This window comes from Ruditapes philippinarum, unplaced genomic scaffold (assembly GCF_026571515.1).
Source record: "Ruditapes philippinarum isolate M1 unplaced genomic scaffold, ASM2657151v2 ctg869_1_1_1_1, whole genome shotgun sequence".
Taxonomy (NCBI): Eukaryota; Metazoa; Mollusca; class Bivalvia; order Venerida; family Veneridae; genus Ruditapes; species Ruditapes philippinarum.
The window spans coordinates 79798-92044 of NW_026853920.1; the positions used below are offsets into that span (position 1 = coordinate 79798).

Sequence of the window (12247 nt, forward strand, 5' to 3'; positions counted from 1 at the left end):
ATTATGTTTATGATAACCAGAATAAAAATGTTATTGACAGTGATTTAATGGAGAAAAGTAACCATTTCTAATAATATTTTTGATTTAAATATTTCAGCAACAACAAAGGTTGGGTGCATTAACAAGTACAGATGTAAATGGAGCAAGATATGTTTACCACTGAATCAGATTTGCGATGGACTTTTACAATGTCCTCAAGGCGATGATGAACTATTGTGTAATTTTGAATGTCCAAATGATTGTTCATGTGTCGGATATAAAGTTAACTGCACGAACAATAATTTCACTTTGACCAGATTACAGTCAATACCAGTGACAACCCGACTGCTAGATCTGAGTTTTAATGCTAATCTACAAGATATATTTACAGGTTCATATCTTAATATTGTGATACTTGCAAAATTGAATCTTTCTTCTTGCGATATTACTGATGTTATCAAATACTCGTTCAGGAAAATCAGAAATCTTGTAAGTCTCGATTTAAGTTTCAACTCTATAAAGGTTCTTAAAAAACAAACATTTTCATACTTGAAACACCTACGTGTTCTAAGACTTGAAGGTAATTCTGATCTGTATAAAATTGAGCCTGGGGCTTTTGATGCGTTATCTCAAATATATGATCTAAACCTGGCTGAAGCACGACTCAAAATAATAAGATCAGATACATTTTCTGGACTTGTTTTACAAAGTATTGATTTATCGAACAACAGCATAGAAGAAATAGAAAATTTTGCATTCAGACATCTTTCCGTTAAAAGTATAAACTTTGAAAGTAATAAAATTGTAGTATTCAGAAAAGAAATATTTACTGGAGTTGACGGATTGGATACGCTTCGGACACCTGCATTTAAATTTTGTTGCATCAGACCAAACTACCTGCCAGAAGAAGGATGTTATCCTCCAAAAGACGAATTTTCATCATGTGAGGATCTGATGAGATTATCTGCTCTTCAGACCATGCTTTGGTTAATTGGCTTATCAGCTTTGGTTGGAAATGCTTTAACAATTTTGTACCGACTTGTCTATGACCGTTCAAGATTAAGACTCGGCTATGGAATCTTTGTAACAAACCTGGCTTTGGCGGATTTTCTGATGGGTATTTACCTTCTTATTATTGCCGTCGCAGACGCTTTCTTCAGGAAAAGGTATAGTTATTTTAAAAAGCTAAGATAATAATTTTAACATTTTAATTGTATTTGTGCTTGATATTATTCCAAACAAGTGAAATAGTTCTTCATCAGATAAAAATAAGTTTCTTTAAAAAATATTGTTTCATGCATATTTTTGGAAGTTTCTGCTTGAGGTATATCATTTTGTTTTGTTTCTCAATTATCCTTACTTTTCAACAGTTAATACTTTTGTTTTTGAAATTGTTAATCTAATGACGATTTGAAAATTTACTACATTATAGATATATATTTATGGACGAATACTGGAGAAACAGTGCATGGTGCAATCTTGCAGGCGTTCTTTCCACAATATCATCAGAGGCGAGCGTATTTTTTCTATGCCTTATTACTCTGGACAGGCTTTTTGTTATCAAATTTCCTTTTGGACAAATCAGATTTGACAAACGCAAGTCTCTTATTTGCGCTGGTGTAGTTTGGGTTGTTTCTACATGTCTCGCTGTATTGCCTATTCTGTACAAAAGCTACTTCCAAAACAAGTTCTATACTAAGTCTGGAGTGTGTATAGCTCTGCCACTGACTCGAGATCGACCACCAGGATGGGTGTATTCCGTTGCAATTTTTGTCGGACTGAACTTTGCAACATTTGTCTTGGTGGCATTTGGTCAATGGTCTATATTCATGGAAATAAGAAGTGTTAGTGGCGGGATGGAGATAACAAGTGCAGGAAGGAAGAATGACTTGACAGTTGCTCGTAATCTATTGCTGGTGGTACTCACTGACTTCCTTTGCTGGTTCCCGATCGGTGTAATGGGTAGGAGTATTTTGTTTTGATAATCCGTGCAATTCAAAATATCGTGGTTTTTTTTGTAGAGTTTCTAATTCGCTGAAATATTTCTATGAAAATTGTCAATACTAGTGTTAAACATTTTAACAATGTCAAAGCGGAAAAAAAAGTTTGATAAATTGAAATCATAGTTTGAATTTCAAAACTTTTAATGTAATCTTGATACACGAGATTTTTGTACTTATTTAATAAAATCGAATGAAATTCAATGTTTTTAAATCTAACTTTAAATCACAGTCAACATTCATAGTACATCTTATTTCTCTACAGGGATGATGGCTTTATACGGTCACGTGATTTCTGGCGATGTTTACGCATGGTCTGCAGTCTTCATATTACCAGTAAATTCTGCCCTGAATCCAATATTGTACACCGTCAGCTCGATCATTGGAAGAAAGGTTTATTTTTCCGCAATTCTTTTTTTTAATTTTCGCTTGCAATGATTTATTTTCATTGTAAATATTGAATAATTAATTATTTGTTATTATTTATAAATGATTATTACTCATATTTCCCTTAAACAAGGATTGTTTCATGTCGAAAATTATTTTGTGTTAGAATCGTTAAATTCAAATAGGGCTAGTTTGAATCTATATAACAATATATATTACATTATAGACATTCAACCCCAACACCGACGAGCAATCGAGAACTGAGATGACAAAAGGCAAGTCGAAGCTATTGAATTTAAAGTCAATTTTAATAATTTCGTAAAACCGTTGATATGATCTGTGCTGTGCTTGGCGTTAGTGGGACAGCTGAAAAAAAAAGAAATAAGTATCCCTAAAGAAAGCCCAACACGGCAAAATTGAAAATGTTGCAGGCTCGGTTTAATTGAGCCTGTTCATGGACGGTACTGTCAAGTGCAAACTACCGTCCACGCCCCCTAGCACCGGCTTAAGCAGAGTTCAACATTTAACATGAACTGGTCAATTTAGAATTTTGAAACATCCGCAGATGTATTCATATGGCGGTTATCATGGAACCTTCAATGTGACACGTAAGTGCCATTCCATGAAAAGCGGCATATGGTCCCCAAGTAAAAAAATGCGTGTGCAGCCCTAAACGAGAAAACAATGGGCGGAACTAAATAAAATGAAATTTTGAAAGGGGATCTGAGGTTATGAAGCCTGCATATCACAGATATTACGTCAAAAGACAAATTTAAAAAGCAGGCCACATATCCTAAGGGTGATTCAACAGTATTCAAGTTCGGAATACTGAAACCACCCAACTAGAAAGATGCCGAATAGAAAGAACTAAAATAAGACAAGCACAACAATTATGTCGTGCTGAACGATCTTTAAAGGTCGGAAATATAACATCCCTGATTGAATGTACGGGGCGACTTTTACGGCCTCCGCACGGCATAAACAACGCTGATGTGGCGATTAAATAGAGAAATAAGAATCCCTAAAGAAAGCCCAACACGGCAAAATTGAAAATGTTGCAGGCTCGGTTTGATTGAGCCTGTTCATGGACGGTACTGTCAAGTGCAAACTACCGTCCACGCCCGCTAGCACCGGCTTAAGCAGAATTCAACATTTAACATGAACTGGTAAATTTAGAATTTTGAAACATCCTCAGATGTATTGATATGGCGGTTATCATGGAACCTTCAATGTGACACGTTAGTGCCATTCCATGAAAAGCGGCATATGGTCCCCAAGTAATTCGTTGCCACCGTAATTTATCTAAATGTTTTCTGGTCCCTTGGGACAATTGATACGTTGAGAATTGAATGCCGATTAAGCCGATGAAAGGGTGTCGTGAGAATGATATTAATCATTACACTATCTGTCTTGAACAGGCTAAAAAAATCTCATATTCCACTATTTCTTTATCTTTTTTGTGTTGTTCTTTCATTGCGCTGAGTGATTTCAACTTCTTTCCAGTAATTTAATGGATTTTGACAATTATTTCGTATCACTGTTTTAATTGTTCTTATATTTATCCGTTTATTTCTTTTACGATGTCTGATAAACAGGTAAATTAGATAATTTGTTAAAATGTTAAATTTATAACTGTGTAAGGTATTGTATATTCAATAAGGAAATAACAATAAAAAAGGGTTTGTTTGTGGAATAGTTCTTCTATTGTATGAATTGATGTAAATGGAACTGTATAAACCCTACAGATAGATAGATACGTTTTAATATTGGATAATATTTAAATGGTTTAAAAATACTTACTTTTTGATCATAGTTTTTTTTTTCCTGTTTTCAGAGTTTGGTACTCAAATTCTTAAATTCCAGCGAATTAGTCGTCATTTTAGTGTTATTAAAAGATCACGAACAACGTACAAAGACATAGGCTCTTTACTGCAAACAGATGACATATTAAAACCGAAGATTGTCACGAAAGCTGTGTACCAACTGGTCAAATGTTTAAATGTTCTTCATAGCAGTTCGTTGGTGATCGGAGATTTGAGCACAAATAATGTATGTCTTGGTGTGGTTAAAGGGAAGGTATGATTATACATTTTACTCTAGCTATAGATAACCACATAATAAGTGTTATGTCAAAGTCCATTAAAAACAACAGTCACGGAAATGTTTTGAAAATCGATGACTGAGTAGTCCGGTGCTAGCGGGGACGTGTATAGTTGATATTATGATTGCGAAGTGACTAAATTTGTTTCTATTGAAACTGCAAATCTCATCATCTGATGAGAATGATAGTAACAGCATGAAAGTAAAATCGGTTCGTGTTCGATTCATGAAGAGTAAGTTGAAAACAAACTAGAACAATATAGAACAGTTGCTTATATTTTGGTCCGATTTTAAGTATTTAAAACTATCTGAGATAATTATCAAGCGATGTCCCAGACATCTTGTAAGGTCATGTGTGTAATTATCAATAAGCATGTTAAGCATAAATTATAATTATACAGCCGTAATTCCCCTTCGTAGTTTTTGCCATTTGCACAGTATTAAATATTTTATAAAAATTAATAATAATACAAGATTTAGACTCAACATGACATAAGTCTCATGTGATAGCAACTATAACACCAGGCAGTCACGTTCACACAAAGTTGTTCTCGATACTAGCCTACCTATCATCGATTGCTTAAAATTGATAATAATCACATTTATTCAATTTTGCACATTTCAGGTTACTGGTGACGTTCAGATAGAAAAGGAACCGCAAATTGCAAATACCTCGGAGGATGCACAAGACGAAATGTTCAACGTTGGGAAAATTGTTAGAGTTATGCTGTCAAAATGTCAGCAATCAAATAATTAACATTTGTTTATTGTTCATTGTTGTTATAATTATTAACATATCAAACGTTTTATTCTACTGAACATTTTCAACAATGTTTAAACAATTTTCGATTTTATTTAATGTAACTGCTTTTTATTATTAGCCTAAAACGACTAAATATTTCAGTATTCTAAGTAGCACTGTTATCAATAAGTTAAATTGCACAACCTTCTAAAACTATGATATGTAAATGTATACAAAATGATTAAGAAAACAGATCGAAAGAATGCTCATCAGCTACAATGTGTTCCATTGTTATTGTTGTAAACTTGCACATCTATTTTGTGGTATTCTTTATTGTTTTCTTAATTGCAATGTTTTTCTGATTAAACTAATGTATTCTATTGTAAAGTTATTTATAAGTTATATATCATGACTGAATCAGTCAATATACCTTGTACAAATAAACCTTGCTATGTCTACGAAGAAAGGTTATCACTCTATTCCATTATAAGGTCCACTGCGTATCCTGTGGACATGTAAATTAATTTAATAAGTTATCGGTTTTATTCTTTGTTTCGGTGATATATCATTTTGCTGCTTGATATCCAATCTGTGTAGCATTAGTACGCTGCATACCACAAATCATTCACTTTATCATATTGTGCTATTCTGTAACCATTGATTCACATTTACGTGTCTAAAATGTTCTACTTATTTCAAGAATACTGGTGTACGTTCCTGTTGTAAATCCAGTTAGTCCTACAAAAATTATAAGCCCGTTTTTTATCCAAACTTGCAGACGACATTGAAAGGTCAAAAGTTCTATAACTGCTGGAAGAATTATTGCTAAAAACGTACCAGCAAAAGCTCCAATTAATGCAATAAGGAGATCTAGATGAGGTATTAATGCAGATAAACCACCTGTCATACAAAATGTACAGATTTACTACAATAATTATAACAATTAAATTGCGAAACAAAAATTCATTTCAACTTTCCAAATTGTCTCTACGATAAAAACAGTACATATTATTTAACTCCTTATAACTAATTGTATGAAGGAAATGACACCTTTTTTATATATTACATTTCAGAAGATGAAAAATATATTTTACTAAACAGTTATAAATTAAGATTGTAATATAGAAAATGTTAGGTAAATTTATGTCATAGGAAATTTGACATTTGTCACTCACATGTCAGTAAAACAAGTGAAAATCGAAACAGATAATCACTATGTTTTGGTACCATTTTCCCGTTTTCTTTGGCTTTGTTTTCAATAATAGACCATAGAATTGTGACTGGAACATAAAACTGTAGTGGGTATGTGATATATACCGAAACAGAAAACACTACTTTCACAGAAAGGTATAACCTGAAATGTACAAATCAAAATTTATCTAATATAATTTCTTTATAAATCATTAATAAATTAGTTTCAGTAAACATTAATATGGTGAATAATGATATTTTGTTCCAGAATAATTTAGTATCTGCTATATAAAGACATGTCAAGATTTGATAAAATATCTCACATCGACATCCATACATGATTTCTTCTTGGTAAGGGTTCATGTTTGATACTTGTGGACCAATTCACTAAAAGCACTTTTTTACGGCGACATTCTATATCATTTCCTTTTCACTTCTTTAATTTACAGTCTGTTACACTTAATGTAATTTAGTGATTTCCAACTTTCTGATTGAGGCACCCAGTGACTGTACGTGAATACATGCACGAGTAACATGAAATCGTACAAAACTGATATCAGACATCCAATATTTGGTTATTAAGCTAACAAATAGGCAATATTGTAAAATAATTGTTTTATTAAAGTATTTTATACTAACCAATCGTCAGACGGTAAATTCACAGTTATGCTCGGTTGGGTATCCTCTCCAAATTTAAGGTAACCATAGAAACCGACAGCATTATATAACGCTACCGTTATAGTTAATCCGAGATTTAAAACACCTGCTTTACCAAGAAATGCTGGTTTGTCTATCATTTTCATATGCAACGGTAAAACCTGAAAGAAAGAAATCGTGGGCTTGCCTTTTAGAATGTATATCGTGATATCCTTGGATGAACATATTAACAAATGTACAAATAGTTTCAGAATGACATTAAATGTAATAGTTTGTACAATGGTTAATTTTATGCTTATGTATGACAGTATATTGTTACTTTTACTCATTGCTTAATACGTAATACAAGGACTGTTCATATATAAGCATGTAGAACGTTATTCTGCTGCATAATATAGAAATATGGATATCATGAGATAATCAAATTATTGATTCGATATACAAGTAAGCTTTACATAGATACCACATCCTCAAAATTCATTTAGTTGTAGCCCTTGCAAAACGTTGCCTACCATATTCTGATAACAAAAATCGGAGAGCGCCGTTTACGTACGGTCCTTTATACAGAATCGTTGTATTCTTGACAAAGGGTTTACATACAATTTTGGTTAGATATTTTCTTTTTATCGGCATTAGGCATTAAGTCATTAAAATGTGTGTTAATTTCAACAAAAGATGCATCAAATGACTGTCAGCCAAACACAGCAACGTTGCAAGGTTGGTAAAAGAAATGGTTGTTAATAATGAAAATAATATGCCAGGTAATAGGCTGGTATAGTTGCCGTATTATTAGGAGCAACTCATACAATTGTTTTAAGCGTTATTTGAAAATGAGATCGAATTGTGCTAAGTCGATTTCCCATCTTCTGACAGATGAGCAGGAAAAGTTACGCGTTTATTGCGCAAAAATGGTTCATATTAAATTGTTTCCAAATTTAAAAATGTCTTTTGCAAACGAAATATTCAGAATATATATGGACTTTTAAGATTATGCAAAGTGTATCATAAATCTCAAGAAGGTTATTTATTGTTAGGTAAATTTGCTGCTTCATATTGTTACACATTCAATCAAACTAGTCTTACCATGCCAATGGCTTCAAATGCAAACAGAGCTTGAGCAAAAAAGAGCGGAATGGTCTCAATATCAGCAACAGCTGGGCGTTCTCTAGTGTCTGGTAAATCTTGAAACAAATTTACCAAAATTACCAAGAATCCGATAAAGTTTAAGACATTTGCAAATGCTGAAAATGGTGCTAGTGTTTTTAATTTCTTCACCATCACAAGAGGTACAATAAGAGCTGTAATTATCACAACATAAACTCTGGAGTCCAACACCGTTAGTCCAGCTGTTTCCAAAACCTGAAATAAATAAATAACCAATAATAATTATGTCAATGTATATGCAAATATTATCTTTGGAACCTAATTTCAATTTTAAACAACGTTAAATCGAGATCGTTATGGCAGAAATTTTGCAAATGTCCAATTTTGTGTTTCACTCATAGTAGAGTATTTTACGACAGTATTTAACAATTTAAAATAAATAATTTTATAACTTAATAACTACTATACCTGTTTCATATTGTCGGTGATAAACACAATATATGTACAACAGATTCCAAGCTGTGTTATCACTAACAGCGTATTCACCAGATTCCTACAATTTAAGCTTATAAGATAAAAATGGCAATTCTTTGTCAACATATAGGAGAAAAATGATCCAAGAAACTTTTCCGTCAAAAGTGAATAACTCGTATCATAACAGAAATACATTAGAACTGTTTTAAATACAATAACTAAGAATATATTAGAAAAGAAAAAAATCAACTTTTAGATTGAAAGTCATATGAACATTAATTAAGCCATTTGTTTTACTCAGAACTTTTGCTCCAGTTTTTCAGCCAATCATTCCTAGTAGCACATGCTGTGGACATAACATTTGCATAATCAAGACCTTTAATCTTTGTTCTGAAAATAGAATAGTAAAGCACTAAATCATTTCTTACTTCCTTTAAAATAGATTTTTTCAAGCATTAATTGTGTGTTTGTTTTGTTTGGTTTAACGTCAAACAAACAGAGTAAAGGTAATGTTTCTGTTTGAGGTAGAGATCAGGTGCCCCTCCATGAATTTTTCCGGCACGAGCGGGCGCCTTAGAATAATCATTAACGTTCCGTAAACACGCTAGATAGCTTTAACATATAAAATAATCCAAAGATTCAAGCTCACATCTGTGAGGGACAAATCAGCTTCATGTGTATCTATTGGAATTGACATTTAAATATTTTTTTTCAGAAAGTGTGTGTGTAAAACAATGAATACCTGGCACATAATTCGTTCTCGGACTGTACAAGAATATGCATGCAGTGTGTACAAATTATTCCCATCAGTGTCACAACAGCCAGTCCCATCTATATTAAAACACATATAAGAAAATATTAACGTTCTAACTATGCATACTTACATGTTTTGATTGAACGTTAGAAATCAATTTAACCAGCCTAGTTGAGAATCTTTTTTTCTTCATATTATGTAAAGCAAAACCAAAAGACAAAACCAAATATTATCCATAATTCTGTCAAAGGCGGTCTGTTGCCTGTTTCAAAAATTCAAAATACCATGCACTGCATTTCTAAAAATATTTATCCATTTTCGAAATTAATTTGTTACCCACAATCCACCATTTTTATAAGCCATCGGAAGTCCCATGACCCCAGTTCCAATCATGCACTTTAAAAGATGCATTAGGCATTCTGTATTTCTGTAATATAACAATGTAACGTATATCTTACTACTTACTGAGTCCGACGTCCTGTTATAACCGTTAAATAAAGCTTTCATTTCTGTTCGCTTTTTAGTAAAAGCCGATAAATTCATTTACATTAATTAGGTTTTTGAGCCGTCATAACGTTATTTGTACATCTTATCAAAGCTATAGCTCATTCCATGCTAATAGAGATACAAATCAAACAAAGTGGGCTGCTAAAATTAAGCAATTGCTTCAACAATCAGGATTTAATGATGTTTGGTTATTTTCCAGAATCTGGAAATGTTGTTTTTTTTTCCAAATATTTAGAACAAGATTTATAGGTATTAATGCCAGCAATTTGCAGACAATATGTTAGTGATAAAAGCTCACTCTCTTTGTTTAAAGAACCTAAAAATTAACTTTGAAGTATCAAATTACTAAAATAGAATGCATGGCACGAAATTGAGAAATACTAATTGTCTATATAGAGACTGGCAGACATAGAAACATTGCGAGATCGGAAAGAAAATCAACATTTTGTAACCTTAACGATATGGAAGATGAATACCATTTCGTTAAATTTTGTCATATTTACTCTGACTTAAGAATATTGTATATACCACGTTATTACTATATGCATCCTAGTATGGTTGAATTTATTGATCTTTTAAATATATGTAGAATAAATAAGCAATATTTTGTAATTAATCATCTAGTATCATACAAGGAAATATGAAGAATGTATCAATGTATGAATGATAATACCAATGTTAAATTTGTATGTATGTATTTTCACTCCGCTTTATCAAATGTATGCTGTAAAAGATGGCTCAGTTATATGGCTCATTAGTTAAAGTTTGGAAGCTCTTATAGGGTTTCAAAATAAAAGGCTATTGAAAAGTAAAAATGTAAGCAATTTTAGGCTTAATGAACCTTGAATCTTATTGGACCAAGTACAAAATATTTCACTCAATAAAATGAAAGTTGGAATTATACGATCTGCGTTAATTCATAAAGACATTTATTTTGACCACACCATCGTAAATAAATGACTTATGCCGTCTTATTTATAAAATTTGAAATACAGTTTGCACATTTTCATTTCAGTGAATGTTAATTTACTAATACAATAAGTGACCAGTAAAAATACACCAGTGTTATCAGATTAAACATATAGTTTTTGAAGATTTACATAGAAATGTTTATCTACTTTTTGTACATTTATTTTTCCTTGACAAGTGAGAAGAGTTCAAAATCTGGCAGCGAACCTGCGGTAACTATATACACGTTCTGTGTTTTGTCCTTTTAATTAACCTTTCGTATTGCCTGTATAACAAATAAACGATTAGATGTGAACGGTAGTAATTGATATTCCACAAACACTTTAGAAAATATGACCTGAATTTTTTTTCTTTCTTGAGTCGACACCAAAACAAAAAGATTGCAGAACATGAACAATGATTTAGTTATGTTGATTTATTTGAAGAAGGGATGAAACGTTTCAATCTTGTCTTTATAAATTCATAAATATTTTAATGTATACTTTTTAAATTACTAAGCTCGGTGATCAAAATCGACAATTATGCTAAATTTTATATAAGACATGAGCATGAAATAGTTATTGCACTAACTAAAGCTTACGTCGTTCCAGTTGAAATTTCTTCTGGTTTTGTAACCATATGATTTCCAGACGCTGTGAAAATTTCATATTCTACCACTTCTGTTTTTAACAAATTCCCTTTAAACGTTACAATATCATCTGTGTCATCTTTCGTTTCATGATGTTTTAATTCTGTTTCATACTTTCCATGTTCAAATGATGAGCTATTTGATATAAGTGGTGTAGATTCCTCCATTAAAAATTCCCTGACAGGCATTTTATTCAGTTAAAATTTCTACACAAGATGACATCTAGATATTCTTTATTACCCGAATATATACTTCAGAATACTTATAAGTCACACAACATATTTAAAAACTGTTATCCTCGTAGTATATATAAGTCTGTAAGAATTAATATGACCTGTTTATTCACTCATAATGGCGTCTGACTATGCATATATGATATTTTATCTGAGAGTCGATTCAACACAGCTCATAATGACCGAAAGTTTGTGTATATCATGCTTGTCTATGAATTAACTACACACAAATGTTATTTTGACATTCATCAGTTACGTTTCATGCATAATTGTTATTTGGTATTTATTATGGAATTAAGTCCTACACTATTGAAATGGAAAGAAAATGAACGCATACATTTTTGGATTATTAAGATAATATGGTTTACAGTGGCTATAAGGCCTACTATTCAATTAGTTTTTCAATATTCAAAAAAGAGTTTCACCTACTTTCGCCGCTACAAACAAAATTAAATATCACTATCAGTAAAATAAACAAAAAGCAAAGTATTATAAAACAATTTTCAATAATGTACATGGTAT

General features: G+C 31.9%; 2 protein-coding genes across 2 annotated transcripts in view; one reads left to right on the forward strand and one right to left on the reverse strand.

Moving 5' to 3' along the window:
* The window catches only part of LOC132738357 (uncharacterized), a 30315-nt gene extending 25083 nt beyond the window's left edge, over nucleotides 1-5232 (forward strand). The window contains exons 30-35 of the mRNA XM_060725843.1: nucleotides 98-1145; nucleotides 1412-1941; nucleotides 2245-2372; nucleotides 2593-2641; nucleotides 4201-4442; nucleotides 5092-5232. Coding sequence (XP_060581826.1) covers nucleotides 98-1145; nucleotides 1412-1941; nucleotides 2245-2372; nucleotides 2593-2641; nucleotides 4201-4442; nucleotides 5092-5223 — 2129 coding nt within the window. The 3' untranslated portion in view covers nucleotides 5224-5232. The remainder of the gene's footprint in view (nucleotides 1-97; nucleotides 1146-1411; nucleotides 1942-2244; nucleotides 2373-2592; nucleotides 2642-4200; nucleotides 4443-5091) is intronic.
* Nucleotides 5220-12195, reverse strand: LOC132738368 (proton-coupled amino acid transporter 2-like). Its single transcript, XM_060725854.1, has 9 exons — nucleotides 11445-12195; nucleotides 9725-9815; nucleotides 9377-9465; nucleotides 8932-9024; nucleotides 8629-8713; nucleotides 8140-8415; nucleotides 7039-7217; nucleotides 6384-6562; nucleotides 5220-6108 (listed from the first exon to the last, which is right to left on the reverse strand). The coding sequence occupies exons 1-9, from the start codon at nucleotides 11678-11680 to the stop codon at nucleotides 5885-5887; spliced, it is 1452 nt and encodes a 483-aa protein (XP_060581837.1). The 5' UTR covers nucleotides 11681-12195; the 3' UTR covers nucleotides 5220-5884.
* Nucleotides 12196-12247: the final 52 nt, after the last annotated feature.